The sequence below is a fragment of the Momordica charantia genome (genome assembly GCF_013281855.1).
Source record: "Momordica charantia cultivar OHB3-1 chromosome 11 unlocalized genomic scaffold, Mcharantia_2.0 BLBB01000011.1, whole genome shotgun sequence".
Taxonomy (NCBI): Eukaryota; Viridiplantae; Streptophyta; class Magnoliopsida; order Cucurbitales; family Cucurbitaceae; genus Momordica; species Momordica charantia.
In genome coordinates, this window is record NW_028275159.1 from 4,442,341 (window position 1) to 4,459,319 (window position 16,979).

Here is a 16,979-nt window from a genome sequence, read left to right on the forward strand (position 1 = left end):
TCTATACTTATTGTACTAAAAAAATATATATATATATATATATTTGAGAATTTTTTTGTAGTAACAAAATATGAGATAATTAAATACAACACTATAAGATATATACATTATTTAAGCAAAAATAAGTAAAATCTTACAACTAAAGAGTTGAGTAGGGTATTCAAATAATATATTCCCTCCTCACTTGGATGGGATATATGTCATATTTTCCAAGGTTACTAATTTTCTCATTTTACTCAAATTATTTGTTATTTTTAGTACAATAAGTGGGGTAGGAGATTTGAACTCACGGGTACCAATTTGAGCTAAGTTCATATTGGTTCGTTTTTCTACGGTTCAAATGTTGAAATCTTCATCCTCACGTTTATTGTGTTGGGAAAAAAATAATAACAACATTGTATCTCTATATGTAATGACTAATTTATGTTATTTCACTCCTATTTTTTTATATATAATAGATTCTTTAATTATTTAATAAATTTCAAATTGTTTGGATATTTTACAAAAATTTGGGAATCGTTAAAAATAATTAAGCAAAAAAGTTATTTGTTTTAGAAGGAAGCACAAAAGTGGAATTAGTGACCTATTATACATAAATCTATTAGATATAAAATTAAAAATATATGAATTTATTGGACGAGACTAAGCTTCCAACTTAATTTATTTAAAAAAAAAAATCGTAATTTATGTAAAATGTTGGACAAATAAAAAGAAAATCATCTATATTTTGACCTCCGTTTTAAAAATATAGAACAACGCGATAAATTAACGTAAAAGCTTGTCTGGATCAAACTTAAGAATGAAGAAAAAATAGATTAGCGCAAGACTAGATAAAAAATACAACGGAAAAAGAAGTCATTTAGGATAAAATTGAGACATTACCGTGTTTTAGATTCCATTACTTCAACTTTTCCTTTAAAATATATTTTTTAGCCTGGCAGGTTCAAATACTAATATGAGGGTGCGTGTGTAAACTCTCGAAAGGATTTTTTTTTTTGGTAACATAGCCTAAAATGTTTTTAAAATATCAATAAAGTTTAAAGAAATTATTTTTCTCTACGAAGCCCCGAGACTGGACCCAATCTTTCGGTGCGTGGGCTTCCGCGACAGTAGAACAGACCCGTGATAACGCCGAATTGAAAGGTTCAGCGACGGATTCCAATTTTCCAGCATTCTCCGACCGCCTGAAACTTCAATTCCCATCTCTCCAAGTTAATTCCCTCGCAGAATACTGTCCAAAAATGCAATCCGAAGATTCGAAATCCCCAGAATTCCCAAACACGTCGCGAAATTTGCACGCTCCGGCCAATTTCCTGCCGTCGACTTCTTCCTGTCCTGAAATTTCACCGCCCCCAACTCACCGCCCTGCTCCGGCCGCCGGCATCCCGTCCAACAACCGTTCTAGCCAATCCATAATCCTCTCCCCGGTTCCTCAACCCCAAAGAGTTTCCGTTGTCTCTCCCCCTTACCATTTCCAAGCCCCTTATAAAAGAATCCATTCTCCCGATGATATACGCCGCTTCCACGATTCCGATTCCGGAAGAAATTTCATCGGTTTCGTCGTCGCTCTCTCAGAATCCACACGAGGCCGGAAAATTTCCGATCCTTGTCACCAATCCGACACCGTTGGCTCCATCGTCTCCATCCTCGATACTCTGATTCAATGGATCGAAGATATACCTCCGGCGCAGCAGGCATCGCGCTACGGAAACCTTTCGTATCGGACGTGGCATGCCCGGTTGGTGGAAAACAGCGATTCTCTCATGCTTCGATTTCTTCCCGAGGATCTCCAGTCGGCCACTGTAGAAATTGTCCCCTATTTCGTTGATAGCTTTGGGAATCCAAGCCGTATCGACTATGGCACTGGGCACGAGACAAATTTCGCAGCCTGGTTGTATTGTTTGGCGAAGTTGGGGATAATTAAAGAAGAGGATTATCCAGCCATTGTCGTTAGGATTTTCGTCAAGTACCTTGAGTTAATGAGGAAACTGCAATTGGTTTACTGCTTGGAGCCCGCGGGTTCTCATGGGGTTTGGGGCCTTGATGACTACCATTTTCTGTCGTTCGTTTTTGGATCGTCGCAGTTGATAGACCATAAGTATCTGAAACCCAAATCCATTCACAGTCAGGATATCTTAGACAATTTTTCAAATGAGTATCTCTACTTCTCCTGCATTTCGTTTATAAAGAAGGTGAAGAAGGGTCCATTTTCGGAGCATTCACCATTGCTTGATGATATTAGCGGGGTGCCTACTTGGAACAAGGTCAATAGTGGGTTGCTCAAGATGTATAAGGTGGAGGTATTGGAGAAAGTTCCCATTATGCAGCATTTTCTCTTTGGATGGCTCATCAAATGGTGTGTATAATAGTCTTCGTTTCTTTTTCTATGTACTAGTTAAATGCCTGCGTTTATTGCAACTTTGTGCTCTCCATATGTTCCTCAGGATGCATCATATTAGTTTTGGGAAGTTTTTGTTTTGTTGGTCCTTTGTTTAGGCTATGAGTGGGAGTTTTTGGTTTACAATATATGAATCTTTTTGGCCTTCCCAGAGGCCGGGTTGTAAATGAATTCTATTTCCTCAGATCAATAATAAGCTTAATGATCTGGCTTGCAAGTTATTCATTGTAATTTCTTGCTCTTCAGATGTTTATGCTTATCAATAGTAAATATTCACTGCGTTGGCTTTGTAATTTGTATTCATGGGAATAATAATGGAAATAGGATTGAACTTGTTCTGTCTCCAACCTGCATGTCTTTGCTCATTAATTCATTCTTACATATGAAATTGAATTACTGGATTGGATTAATAATGTCGTCCCCTCTTGTTAATGGGGTAAATTGAGGGTAGGCTATGCAGGCTAAAGGTAAAGCTCCTCAGCGATTTAACTTCAATGAACAGCTTTTAGAAACCTAATGTAACTCTCTGGTCAACTGATATTGACAACTGTACATTTCATTGCCAATTCTAGATTTCTCTGTCATCTGCTGTAAAGATGGGATTACACGTTTCTAAAGACTTACTCTGGGAGCTCTTCTACTTTTCTTCTTTTGAATGAGTTCTGGTTAGTTTGGTTCCCTTAATTGAACTTCGTTTCTCATTAGTTAGAATAGAATGGTTACTACCTTGCAGATTCAAGTGCAAGGATCTAGCTATTTAACTGCAGCTGGCTTGTCTCATAGACATCTTGACAGTATCTCAAGACCTATAATTCTCGTTTTCCCATTTCATGTTACCCCATTTTCTATTATAGGAAACGGGTAGAGTATCAAATTGGGTCATCTTTACATTAGTAAGCATTTTGCTTGTACAAAAGTCTAATTTAAACAGTGTAGGTATAAAAGAAAACTGTTGATGATGATGAAATGACCTTTGGACTTTGGGTCGCCAAACAGCATTCATAACCAAGCTCCTCTTGTCTCTTTCCTTTTGACGTTGCATGTCCATATGACATCTCCATTAGGATTTAAGATACAGCATCTCAAAGTGCTTGTCATGATTGGTTGACGACACACTCATTTTACACGAGAAGATTCGTTTACTGAATTTACATTTCACTTTTTCTTCCATTGCAGGAACTAGATAGAAGAGTGCGGTTATTTGATGATACAGGAATCTTCTCTGTTGAGTGTAGTGATTTGCTTCTTATTATGAGCTTAAACATCTGGTTAAGAAGAATGCTCTTTTCCTCCCCTGCTTTGCTTCTTTAGTGGGCTTTGTTTCCAGAATAAGGCCCAATCAAGGAGAGGGAAGGGATCCATGGTTTCACGAGTCAGGAATCAATATATTTTATAGACGTCGTATAAAATGTCACGTCGCTGGGCTCAGGAAAATAATGGAATAAAAAGGACCTGCCTTGTCTGCTTCCTCCTTTCTTTCTTTCTGATTAAAGTAGAGAGAAGAGAACCAAACGGACGGTTTATAACACAGCTTCAACCAAAGAAAAAGGGGAAAAAACAGAGAGAACAATGGGGTGTGGGTGAGGCTGATGAATGGTGATAAGGCTGTGGGGAATGTGATAATAATAGAGGCAACTACGTCAACCAAAGGACTCAATGGGTGTGTCGTTCTTGGGTTTACTTAGTACCATAATTCAGTGTGATTAGGGAAATACACTTCTCTTTTAATGTGCATTTGGGTACCTGAAATTTTGCACAGTAAATTTCTCAGAAGTTTCTAATTTGAAACAATTCACTCTTTGTGCTTTTTGTCACAGCCTCCATTTCCACATAATTACTTTCTAGTTTCTACCCATTTTTTCTCCCAAGATTTATCTTCCCCTGCACCTGCTCATTAAATAACTAATGTGTCCATGAATTTCCTTCCGTTTATATCTTACCTTTTTGGTACATGACTTCATTTTTTCTTAAAAAAAAAGAAATCATTATTTCGACAGCAGGATTATGCGTTGTGGGAAGTGAAATGAGACCAATTTTGGATGCTAGTGTTGGTGCACAGTCGAGTTAATGGCTCTGTTTACTTGTTTTCCTTTTTCTCCAAGTTGGTTCAATGAAGTCAATGGGGTAACCCAGAAGATTTGAACTTTCGAATTACCAGCGTTGAAAAAGAAGACCTGTGCATTAATTTACACGTTTTACTGCTTTATTGGTTCCACCTTCTCCTTCTCCAATCCTTGTCACCGACACCTGTACGTGCCCTTAGTTGGAACTTGAAACTTGAGACTTCTTCCTCCGTTTTCTTCTCCCTCTCCCCTCTCTCTCACACACACGCGGTATTTACTGACTCAGTCACCTCAGTCTTGAGAAATCTCAGAAGAAGAAGGAAGTAAATTTATTTATTTTTTCTGATACCGATGCTATGCCAGTAAATTTCAAACATTTCGTATATTATTAATTGTTATTATTAGTATTGTGTTACTCATCTCTCTCTTACTTTCATCCTTCTTAACAGTTTTGAGTCGGATTGGGAGAAAGAGAGATAAAAGAAAAAGGAAAAACTAAAAATAACAGTTGTGGCATCTACTCTTGCGTCTTCCTCACAACTATGCAAACACACACTTATCCCGTTTGAGCATCTTTTTTTTTAACCTCATACGATTGCGTCTCTCTCTCTTACACTCATTGGGTTTTCACTTTTTTGAAAATTTTGCTTCTCTGATGCTTGCATTCAAGCTTTGGTTAGGTGGGTACATTGCTCTCCCTTCTGGGTCTTGCTTTCTTTTCCTTTTCTCTTCCTCGTCCCTTGTCTCTGCCGAGTAAACCGGCGAGTTCTTTTTTCCTCCTCTCTTTTCCCTTTTCTTTTTTGCCTCTTCCTTCCTTCTCTCACTTGATTTCAATACATGAAAAAGAAAAAGTAGTTTACAAAATTAACAACACCCACTTAGCTCCCCTTGGTGTAGCTTTTCTTGAGATTTCAATTGTGAGTTTCGTGTTCCTCTCTCCATTTTGTCTCTAATACTTTGGAGCTTCACATTTGCTGAGTGGTTTACTCCTCTATTTCTCTGTTTTTTCCTCAGGTCCTCTAATTTCCGTGGCTTTCAACCACTGAGAACTTTAATTTTTGATACTTCTTTCGTTGCCTGCGATGTTTTTGGCTTATTTTCTTTTTTACTTTTGAACTCATTGATCTGTATGCTTGTCCTTATTTTAACATAGTTCCTTTGGTTTATAGTGTAGATTTGATTTTAGGTCTGACAATTTATGCTTCCGGTAGTGAACGAATATTTTGTGTGCTTTTATTTTAATTTGGATCTCAAACGCTACCCTCTTCTCCATGGCGATTTCTTAAGTTTCTGATATGTTTGTTTGATGTTTTATGTGTCAAATTTGAGTGTGCAATTTGGTCTCTGGGTTACCCTAAATGTTGGACAGAAAAAAAAAAGCTTTCTTTTTTTATCTTTCTCACGAGCTAATGGCGCCTTCTGCCAGCAAAGAACTATTTAATTAACTTTTTCCATATCTCTGGTTTCTCAAGCAGACTAGAGATGGCGGAGGGAAGCGAGTTCAGGCATTGGGACGAGCTAATACCCGATGCTCTTGGTCTAATCTTCAGTAAACTTCCACTTCAAGCGATACTCATGGTTATACCCAGAGTCTGCAAATCATGGGCCAAAGCAGTACTCGGACCTTACTGCTGGCAAGAGATTGACATTGAAGAATGGAGCAGCCGATTCCAGCCCAATGATGTCGACCGGATGCTTCAAATGCTGATTAACCGAAGTGGCGGTTCGCTTCGCAAACTCTGCGTTACTGGTCTCCATAACACCAGCATAATCTCCTTCGTAGCTGATCAGTAAGAAACATTTCCCTCTTCCCTCAAAACTTATTATTTTTTTGGATGTGTTTGTGAAATTGGTTTTAGGGTACGCCCCTTTTGTTTAAATTTGATATGCACCGGGTTTGGACAAGATTTCTATGACTGCTCATTAAGGCTTTGGTTGGTGCTGCTGACTTTGGATTTGGAGTTAAATAGACTATTTTGTGATGTTGGTCTTTTGTTTTCTATTGGTTTTTCAAGTGCTGGTTCTCTTCAGACATTACGACTGCCAAGGAGCAATATAAGCGATACTCTAGTAGAACAAATTGCTGGAAAGCTTTCAGCAGTTACGTTTTTGGATCTAAGCTATTGTGATAAAATCAGCGCCACTGGTTTAGAGTCCATAGGAAAGAATTGTAAAGCCTTAGTCGGAATTTGTCGAAACTTGCACCCGCTGCACACAGCAGGTAGGCCCTTGCTGGACGATGAAGCTTATGCCATTGCAGCCACAATGCCAAAACTCAAGCACCTTGAAATGGCCTATCACCTCGTAAGCACTAAAAGTGTGATGACAATACTGTCGAGCTGCTCCGAGCTCGAGTTTCTCGATTTGAGAGGGTGTTGGGATGTAAGGCTGGAGGACAAGTTTCTTGCAGAGAAGTTCCCAAAACTAAGGGTGTTGGGGCCTCTCGTTAGAGACTACTACGAGAGAAACGAGTGGGACGAATGCTCAGACTACTCATACATATCAGACGACTTGGCATGGGACTTTTCTGGAGATTTCTACGACGATGCAGAGAGTTACGACGATCCGTGGGACGACGAAGGCAGGCTAGAGGGACTAGAGTTGAGATTTTACGAAGGAATAGATGAAGATGGTGGAGCTTTTGGGTGGCCTCCCTCCCCTTAACACTATGGAGTGATGCTGGTTTTTGGGTTTGTGAAATTGTTTGCTCTTTTTATTTTGCTCTTCCTACTTGGTATCAACTCGATGCTTTTGGAACTTGTGTGGATTTGTAAATTCTCTAATAGAAATTCAAGCGTGCCCCCCCTTTTTTTTTCTTCTTCTTTTTCCTTATTAGTTTAATGTGTAACTTTTGATGAATTCTAAGTTTGTGAGTCTGCCATGTCTGCCCCTCAAAGTTTTAGAGTAGAAAAAATATAAAATTTTTGATTGGTGGTTTGGTTTGTTTATGTCAACGTATTACACAAAACAGAGTGGAAAAAAGGAGGAGTTGAAAGTTGGGTGTTTATGGCAGAAGGATTGTCATTGTTCTGACCTCCCCAAAAGTAGCAAGCCTTCCATGGTTGGGTGAGGGACTCATAAATGTTTGTTTGTTTTTTCCTTTCTTTTTAATATGGTTTCAATTTGATTTCAATGAAACATGTTCATTTTTGTTTAGTCGCAATACTTTGAAAACATAGCGAGAAATGTTGTTTGTTGATTTGAAGGAAGGTTAAGTTTTTGAAAATATACGCTTAAAAAATATATATGTACTAAATACAGATAATGTCTTAAAAGTTTAGTCGGTTAAATTATAATAAGAAAAAAGGGAATGTGTGTGTTGGTGGTGGAGGGTCACGTGATGGCACGTGCGTACGGATCTTGGGATCTTGTAATACCGGGTACCGGCAGCGGCAGGCAAGGCAACCAGGCCAACTTCTCTCGGAAGTAGAGTTTGTTTGCACGTGTTGAAGTTGAGATTCGCGTGTTCCCTCGGATCTCCATTTTTAGCATTTTATGTCTAATTTTATTTCATTTATCTTCGAGATTCTCAATTTTATGTCGTAACAAATTATTGTTATGATTATGAATGAAATTCTTGAATAATCCACATTTTGTGGAACTAATTGGAAAGACCAAGTGAGCTAATTGGAATCGTGGGTTAGGCTTGTAGCACATATAGTACGAGTATGCTTAATAGATTTGGTACTTTTTTTCCATAGATTCCAGATTATATGGGTATAGATAAAATTTTGATAGAGAAGCCTTCGCATTATCAACTATTTTTTTCATTTTTTATTTGACTATATTTATTATTTCTTATATTATCTTTAGTCTAACCAAAGTAAGATATTTCTAGTAGAAGTTTTTTAAGAAATATTTTTTTGAAGAGTTTTAATTGTGAAAAAAACAATAATAAAGGGAGAAATGGGAGGTCTCCCAAACTTAAAAACTATTAATGGTTATACTAATGGCTTAGTTTTTAAACAAAATTTGGAAAGGGGAAAGGGTTTAATGGTAAAGGGAAAAATAAAAGTAAACGTTGTGGTAGTTTCTAAAAAAGGATTTGCATTTAATCGAAGGATTTTTCTACTTTTTCACTATTTCTAAAAAAAATATTGTGTAATGTTTTTGTTTTGACGGCGTCAGAACTGGGCACAATAAAAAACTGGGCCTGTAAAAGGGCCCAATGGAAGTTGGCCAAGACTGACCCAATATCGTACATAGCCCATGAGAGGCCCACCCAATCTAGGATGGCCCAAACACCTGAACTACGTACGTACAGTTTCTCATGAAAAAGAGCCAACTTTAGGAAAGAAGGAAAAAAAAGGAAAAAATATAGGGAAAAAAACCCGTGCGTGCCAGCTACTTTGGTACATGTCAGGCTGTCAAAAACGAAGATTTCTAAAAAGAAAATTATAAAAAAAGAAAAAAAAAAAAGCTGTCAAACAGAAGACGCACAGTTTTGAACATCTTCTGTGCACCATCCATCCATCTTGATCCAACGGCCTAGATTTGATCTGTTCTTCGTCCCCAACGCAATTATCGCTCCACTACCTCTCTCTAGCAGAAGAAAAAAAAGAGAGAAAAACCCAAACCCCGAATTCGGTTTCCTCTCCCTCTCTCTATTTTGACTCCGCCATCTCCAGGCCGCTTCAGATCTAATCGTGTTCCTCCTCTTTCTCTCTGCAATGGCGGTCACCTCTTCCCCTCGCGAGGAGTACGTTTACATGGCCAAGCTTGCCGAGCAGGCCGAGCGCTACGAGGAGATGGTCGAGTTCATGGAGAAGGTCTCGGCCGCCATCGACAACGAGGAGCTCACCGTCGAGGAGCGCAACCTCCTCTCTGTTGCCTACAAGAATGTTATTGGAGCCCGTAGAGCCTCCTGGCGGATCATTTCCTCCATCGAGCAGAAGGAGGAGAGCCGAGGGAACGACGATCATGTCTCCATCATCCGTCAATACAGATCCAAGATCGAGAACGAGCTCTCCAATATCTGTGACGGTATCCTCAAGCTTCTTGACTCTCGCCTCATTTCCTCCGCTGCTTCCGGAGATTCCAAGGTCTTTTATCTCAAGATGAAGGGAGATTATCATAGATACCTCGCTGAATTCAAGACCGGAGCCGAGCGGAAGGAGGCTGCCGAAAGCACCCTCACCGCTTATAAATCTGCTCAGGTTTGATTCCCTCTTTACCTATCAAAATCATTCGGTTCGTTAGGGCTTTTGGAGGTATCTCATAATCGTACTCATTCTCATTCTTTCTCACTCTTATTCCAATGATGTGGATAATGCCTTTAGGTCTTCCAGTATTGTCTCACAATATATTCCTTGGAATGGACACATTTTTGATCAACTCATAATCTACTGTCTAATTGGCTAAATCATATTTCCTGTTTATGTCCATCCGTGTGTTCTCTTTCAGTTGGAAAACCGTTGGTTTGTGGATCCTTACGTGTTCAAATTGCCTGCGTCAATGTAAAAAATTCTCTGTGCTTGTCTTGTAACCATTTTTGAAAAAAGCGTCTGTTTTTGGAAGGAAAACGAATCCGTGAAATTATAGCTGTACGGGGTCTTCTCTTGAGCGACAATCTTTGATGACTTATCTTACTAGAACAATTAACAGACGACTTATTGGAATACAATTCTTTAAAAGAGTTCTGGAAAAATATAACTTGAAAACAGTCTATACAGTTTTTGTAGGGATGGCTTCCTTTTGGTTGCGAACATGGTTGACTTTCAATATACAGACAACTTTTTGGAATAGGAATACAATTCTTAAACGCCTTTTTTTCTTCTTTGTAAATAAAGAAAGATTAGTGTTCTAATAAGCTATATCTTTTGCGTTTGCAGGACATTGCAAATGCTGAACTTGCTCCTACTCATCCCATACGACTTGGGCTGGCTTTGAACTTCTCAGTGTTCTATTATGAGATTCTGAATTCCCCTGATCGGGCTTGCAGCCTCGCTAAACAGGTTACTTCAATATACAGAACTTCATTTTCTTTGACTTACCCTGTTTGAATGACCAATTATTATTATTTTTTTCTTTTTTGAGAAACTGAACTGACCAATGACCACCTACTTAAAAAACAACGTAACCAACATAAATCAACCACCCAAAAAAAAAACTTAGTAAGATCAAAATGAATGGACCATATAATCACCAACCAGACCGACCAAAATTGAAATTTCTTGGATTGCAAGTATTATGAAACCGAACCAATTTGGTTTGATCAATTTGCTCAGCTTTCAGAACCTTTTCTGATTTCAGCTTGCACTCCTACCTAGAACCTGTTAATTTATTTTTAACAGGCTGGAATGTAACTATTTTCTAAGATAGCGTTCCAGATCACTTATCATTGCACTTCTGCATTGATCAGGCCTTTGATGAAGCAATTGCTGAGTTGGATACATTGGGCGAGGAATCATACAAGGATAGCACTTTGATCATGCAACTTCTTCGTGACAACCTCACCCTATGGACTTCGGACATGCAGGTAATGAGCTGGTTCTATCTTAAGTTCTACATCTTTCTTCATAGGACACAGCCACGAATTTTGATAGGAGGGGCAAAATTTTACTTTAAAACTTCATGTATTTATAGACAGTCTTTCAATTCTGAAAATTTGGAGGGGATCTTTAACTTATAATACAATTTTTTTTTAATCTAAGATGGAACTAGGGGCAACCTTATTTCTTCGTTCCGTCTCTGATTTCTTCATCGACTTGACTATATGCTCCTGTTTTGGCATTGGGTGTCTGCTACTGATGTATATTTTTTCTGGGTTTCCTTCTTTTTGACCAGGATGATGGTGCAGATGAGATTAAAGAAGCCGCTCCCAAACGTGATGAGGAATAGTAAGCATATTGATTGCACGTGCAAGGATTCAACTTCTCCTCTACATGTTTTATTCTGGAGAAGTGCTTGTTTGGAATTTGGCTTTTTCTATTGTTATCTAGGTATTTCTCAGCCTTATCATCACCACACTCTGGAAAACGCACTCGTTTGTCTTTCTTTCTTTCTTTCTTTCTTCTTTTTCTTTGACCAATCAATCCTCTGTCTCTGAATTGGGTATTTTCCTCGAATATAAAGTTTGATATATTCCTAAGCATCATGTAATTCAATTTAGCTCCATCTCTTACACGGATACATATCATCCCTTATCAAGTAATTATATGTACCGTCTGATTTGAATCCTATCTGTGGTTGTGGCTATTTGAAAAAAACACAGAACAATTTGTTATCCATATACGAGGATGTGGTTCGAGGTAATCGATTTTCATATGTCACGTATTTGGTGGTCCTATGCCCCTAATTTTGTAAGCTTTATGTTGACTGGTGAGAACCAAAAATCCAGTTTGAAAGAATGGCTAGCATCCATCTGTCCTATGGTATTGGGTTTCTGCAGGCTTGCTTTTGGATTTGTTGGTATCATCTGTCAGGTATGTATGTAGTTATAATAAGCATATTAGAAGGAAGCATTTTATTCCCAATCTAAGTTTTAATTCCTTGGGAGGTGTTATAAAATTATCATCTCAGCTACTTATTTTCACTCATTTTTCTTCGATTGTTATTATGAAAAATTTTAATCTTTTTTTTTTCCTTCTAAATACCGACCAAATTATGCACCAGCTTCCAAAAGTTCAGGGTAAATTTGGCTTCTTGTTAAAGGTTTCGAAGTTGGGATTAAAATGGGGTTAGATGATAAATTACAGAGTAGATAAATCTAGATTTTTAAACATCCATCTGATCTCTGACCCTCTTTTGCGAATTCGTAACCAAAATTAAAAGTTCATTAAAAATATATATTTACTTTAGCATCACCGACTTTAAATTTTAAAAATAAAAAGAATTATGAACTTTAAAATCATTTCTTCAAGAGAGATTTGAATTGAAAATATCATTGGCATTTGTTGTGTTGTTTTTGGAAAAACTTTTTTGGGCAATTGAAATATTGAAAAGGTTCGACAAGAATAAATCTGTAATACAAATATAGATTAATTCAGCCATTTATATTTCCAAACATCATAATTTAACAGTAAGAAAAAGAAAAAGAAGTTAAACTAAATGCCCTCTCCCTCCTAAGCTATCCTATCCATCAGTCTCACCGTAGAGTCAAAGAAAGCGTAATAAATCCAAGACATTAGCTTTGAAAATGAAGTTCAAATATTTATATTCTTTTTCAAATTCAAGACAAAAAGGAACATTAATGATTAGAATCCCTCCTTTTTAAGTACGCGAAAACGGCCATTTAGAGGCCATTCCTATTTCTGTTGCAGCAAAAACCATCTTTTTATGAACAAAAATCTCTCTTTATCATCTTCTTCTTTTGCTAATTTTGATAAAGCTGAGCCAACTAAAAGGTTTGTTTCCTCTTCTTCCTCCTGTTTTCCCCTCTCCTTTGCATGCCATTAAAGCATAATCTTGGGAACGGGTAAAACAAAATTCACTCTTGACCTCAATCTAACGTCTCTATAGCCTCCCCTAACCACCTTATTCTATGCTGTGCTCCTTCAAACCAAGTGAAGTGGACCTGATCGTCATCGTTACGAGCCGACTCCATTAGTTATAAGACCCGCTTTGTTTAAAGCAAAGTAAACAGTCTAGTCTGCCATGGAGATCTCTGGTTGCTCCACCTTAATTTGAAGCATAGACTAGGAGGAAAACCATACTAGTTCCTCACTATTCCAACCATTGACGTTAGTACCATCGACATTAGTTACCATATCAATCATACATGACCACCTACTTATATTTAATATCCTACGAGTTTTTTTTTATAATCAAACGTACTAACATTAAATTGTTGTTGTGAGATTAATCGAGAAGCATGTAAGTTAGTGCGAACAAATACAATCGAGTCCGATTAGGTACTGACCAGGCCAGGCCGTGGAATTAAAAATAAAAGGACTTTTTGGATGAAAATAACAATAATACCACGGAGAGTTGACAGGTTCAAATCCAAACAAGGGAAAAAAAAGTTTATGAACTGTAAAACACACAAAAGGTTTACAACTACCAAATCAAGATTATACAAATGAGTACTTCCCAATTTTGGTGCCTATGTTTAGGACTCAATAATAAATGACGAAAGAGAGAGGTCTGCAATTGTAGAACATTGTTTGAGACTATGCTTATGTAAATCACATTTTATAAATCAGGCCGAACCGAATCAAATTCCAACAAAATTTTTTACTATTCAAATCATACATTAGAAGAAGCTAATTTCCCTTCAAAAACTTAATGGAACAAATAGATGTTGTGAGGCAGATGAAGAAAACTTGGGCTCAAAAAGTGTTTCTTACAAGTAATATAACTAAAGAAACAGAAAGAAACTCTGAAATGTAATCTATCACATTTGAATGCTGTAACCCAACCCCCAACCAAACAGAAAATGACCCCAAAAAAAACAAAAAAAAAAAAAAAATCCAACAGCAACTAATTAAGATCGTCTTATAGGAGATTTACAGAACAAACTCCAGTTTCTAAATCAGTAGTGGAAATTTTGATTTCCCTTTTCCACACACTGATGATCCAATTACCCTTCCATCTCAACATGTATACAAAATCTAAAAGTTCAAAAAGAAGGAAAAAAGTTGAGCTGTGGAACTACAAAGATTAACGAATATGAGAATTCAACTTACCAAGATGAGAAATCACAGAGCTCTCCATCGAGGGCTCGGCACCGGCACAGTGGGAGAGAGCGGGAACTGTGGGTACCCAAATGAACCCGCCGACGGCGAAAATAGCATGCTCGGCGAGAGCAACGGGTACGCCGATCTCGGCGAATTCATACATCCGAACGGAAGAGGCGACGGCGGCATGGGCATCGGCGGCTGTGATTCTGAAGCCATTGCTGCCGATGAAGGTGGAGGAGGAGGAGGAGGAATGGTTCCTTGCGGCGGCGGGGGAAGCTGTTGCTGTGAGGGCAAATTGTTCCAGCGAGGCGAGACCAGAGGGGCGAGGGGCGAGAATCCCGAGAATTGCTTCTGATTGGATTCGACGGTGGATAATGAGTTGTGGAGATATCTCATATACGCCGAAACGGGAGATTCCGCCGGCGCGTGGACCGTCGGTAGAGGAGGCAGAGGCGAGAGCGGCGCTGCGGGCCGTCCGAAATTGGTGGCGGATGAAATTGAATTTCTAGGGTTCAGACCAGGCGGCGGTTGTTGCGGCTGCGGAATGGGGACGGCGCTATTAAGCAGCGGAGGGGGACGATTACTGACGCTCGCAAGCGGAGGCGGTCGGATTCGCTGCAGGCGAGAGCTCTGTGGCTTCGGAGGATGAATCGGCGGCGGATTCGTGAACCGCTCGTGCGCCGGCGACCCGGTCAGCTTCTGAACCACATCGCGGAAATCGTTCTTGTTGATGTTATAAACCGGCGGCTGATGGTGCTGCGGCGGCTGCGTCTGAGCCTGCACCACCGATTCCGGCGGCGGAGGCGGCGGCGGCAGACTCTGATTCTGATTAAAATTAGGATTCGAGTGGACAGAAGAATCAAACCCCGGCTTCTTAACGAAACTAGGCTTCGAGATTTTGTGCGAAAGCTTGTTGAGGTGCTTCAAATATTGGTCTCTCCCTGTACCGCCGCCATTGTTACCGGCGGAGGAATCTCCAGTCAGTGAAGATTGGTAGTTCTTCTCCATATTTCATATAAAAAAAGTAAAAAAAACAGATACCCAGAACCCCAATTCTTGGTCTAAAAACAACTATAGATCCAATCTAATCTCTGCAAATCGGAGGATCGAAGGATCTTGGTGTTCTTGTTCAGTCGGCTGAAGGGGACCCAGAAACCAAAATTTGAAGAATAAGATAAAAAATTTTCAGGTAAAAGATATACTTCAGGCTCCAGAGATCGCCCACCTGTACAAAAACTCCATGAGAGAGAACGAACAAGAGAGAGAAACTAGAGAGAGAGAGAGGTGGAGGGTCTTATCTCATCTCATTGCCTTTGCCCACATTCCAATAATTCTTATAAAATCATGTCTAATTTTTTTCAAATTATAATTCATTTTTGCCATTTAAAAAATTAAAAAGGAAAAAAACGACATTTTGAAATTATTTTGTTTAGTTTCATTTTTTGTCTTCATCCCGAGACATGGAGGCCATGGGCTAAGCTTTGGAATTGAGTTAAATTTTAAAATAAAAAATAAGGAATCCGTCTCATTAGATAAGCATGAAGGAATATGTACGTGTCCCATTTTTTTTTATAATTTATTATTATTATAATATTTACGTTTATTCGTTGCTTAAATTAATAATATTTTATGGATTTCGAAGACATCATTGCACCACATCAAGACAAGTACTCAAACAAAATTTACATTTTTAAAGAAAGATTTTTTTTTTCTACTTTTTAAGTATTATGTTCTTATTGGGCTACGTACTGGCTACACATATGATATTGCTCATTAGTCAGAAAAATTACACAAAATATTGATTAATTATTCAATAAAATATGTATCAATTATATTCCTTAATTTAATTTTATGAGGTCGGTTGTGTTATGAGAGGAAAAATGAACGGACAAGTGTCAAACACTCAAGAAGCATGTTGATCTGGTAATGTCAGCTTTGATCGAACAAGCACGAGTCAGGTCGGTCACACCCTGTCGTTATCGCCATCAATATGTGTCAATGGTAGAATTGACTGGGCGTAGTCGATACCGTTGCTAACGTCGAAATTAGTAGAGAGAATCTCAATCTTTCTTATCAAACCAAAAGTGTTCAAACTCTATTTTTGGTCATCCATCTATCTAGCATAAGTGATGAGTCTTATTGTTTGGACAAATAAATATCAACCAATATATTGAATTATGTATTATATTTAATTTAACATGGTAATAAAATGCATAGGTGTATATATAGAATAATGAGTACAAATATGTCTATATACAGAGAATTGAAGAACATATATAAAGAAAAAAATATGGGAAGAAAATAATTGGAGAAAGTGTGGGATGAAATTTTGTTAGAGAATAATAATTGAAAATATATATAAAAAAAGAGAATTGAATTAAAAATTAAAAAGACAGATAATTGGAGAATGTGTGAACAAAAAGAATTATTGGAAAAGCTCAAAATAATTAGTAATTGTATGCATGATAAGACTGAGATTCGGAAAGAATAAAACCAACTATTTAAATAATAAATAAATAAATAAATAAATATATATAAATAGGCTATTTTCAAAATATGTAATATTTGATTTTATACAATATATTAGGATGATTTATAAATATGAGAAATCAGGGGGCAAAAGTGTAAATTAATAAAATAAGAGTGAGTGGCTGGGTCAGCGAGTACTGTTGCTGGTCAAACCAACTGTAAGGATTGAAGGAAGGACGTTTTTTTGTCACCAAATTTCTTTCGCCTCAAAAATCATTGCGAATCTTTTCGACTCACTTTTTATTTCCCTTTTTATTAAATATATTTTAAAACTAAATTTATACAATAGATCTGTACCACCAGTTGGTGGTAAGCCTAACACTATCACACCAAGAATTCAAAGTAGTAAAAGTAAAGTTGGGTAGAATG

General features: G+C 37.9%; 4 protein-coding genes across 6 annotated transcripts; 3 read left to right on the forward strand and 1 right to left on the reverse strand.

The window, feature by feature from the left end:
* Positions 1-1,011: 1,011 nt before the first annotated feature.
* LOC148208030 (phosphotyrosyl phosphatase activator (PTPA) family protein) lies at positions 1,012-6,075 on the forward strand. 3 transcript variants are annotated; one of them, XR_015788878.1, is made up of 3 exons: positions 1,012-2,356; positions 2,971-3,063; positions 3,575-4,214. XR_015788878.1 is itself a non-coding variant. In XM_088119814.1 (2 exons), coding segments are annotated over exons 1-2 (1,116 nt in total). In that variant the 5' UTR covers positions 1,012-1,241; the 3' UTR covers positions 5,938-6,075. The 3 variants fall into 3 exon arrangements, 2 of the variants coding, with proteins under 2 accessions (XP_087975940.1, XP_087975939.1); XM_088119814.1 differs by lacking the exons at positions 2,971-3,063; positions 3,575-4,214 and adding an exon at positions 5,937-6,075; XM_088119813.1 differs by lacking the exon at positions 2,971-3,063 and having other exon boundaries at positions 1,013-2,356.
* Positions 5,944-7,277, forward strand: FBW2 (F-BOX WITH WD-40 2). The gene is made up of 2 exons (XM_088119815.1): positions 5,944-6,251; positions 6,477-7,277. The coding sequence occupies exons 1-2, from the start codon at positions 5,944-5,946 to the stop codon at positions 7,123-7,125; spliced, it is 957 nt and encodes a 318-aa protein (XP_087975941.1). The 3' UTR covers positions 7,126-7,277.
* A 1,616-nt stretch (positions 7,278-8,893) lies between these two features.
* Positions 8,894-11,554, forward strand: LOC111004576 (14-3-3-like protein). Its single transcript, XM_022275628.2, has 4 exons — positions 8,894-9,617; positions 10,293-10,415; positions 10,823-10,939; positions 11,248-11,554. The coding sequence occupies exons 1-4, from the start codon at positions 9,132-9,134 to the stop codon at positions 11,299-11,301; spliced, it is 780 nt and encodes a 259-aa protein (XP_022131320.1). The 5' UTR covers positions 8,894-9,131; the 3' UTR covers positions 11,302-11,554.
* A 2,202-nt stretch (positions 11,555-13,756) lies between these two features.
* Positions 13,757-15,404, reverse strand: LOC111004567 (VQ motif-containing protein 9). The gene has a single exon (XM_022275615.2). It carries the CDS (start codon positions 15,087-15,089, stop codon positions 14,100-14,102), a length of 990 nt encoding a protein of 329 aa, XP_022131307.1. The 5' UTR covers positions 15,090-15,404; the 3' UTR covers positions 13,757-14,099.
* Positions 15,405-16,979: the final 1,575 nt, after the last annotated feature.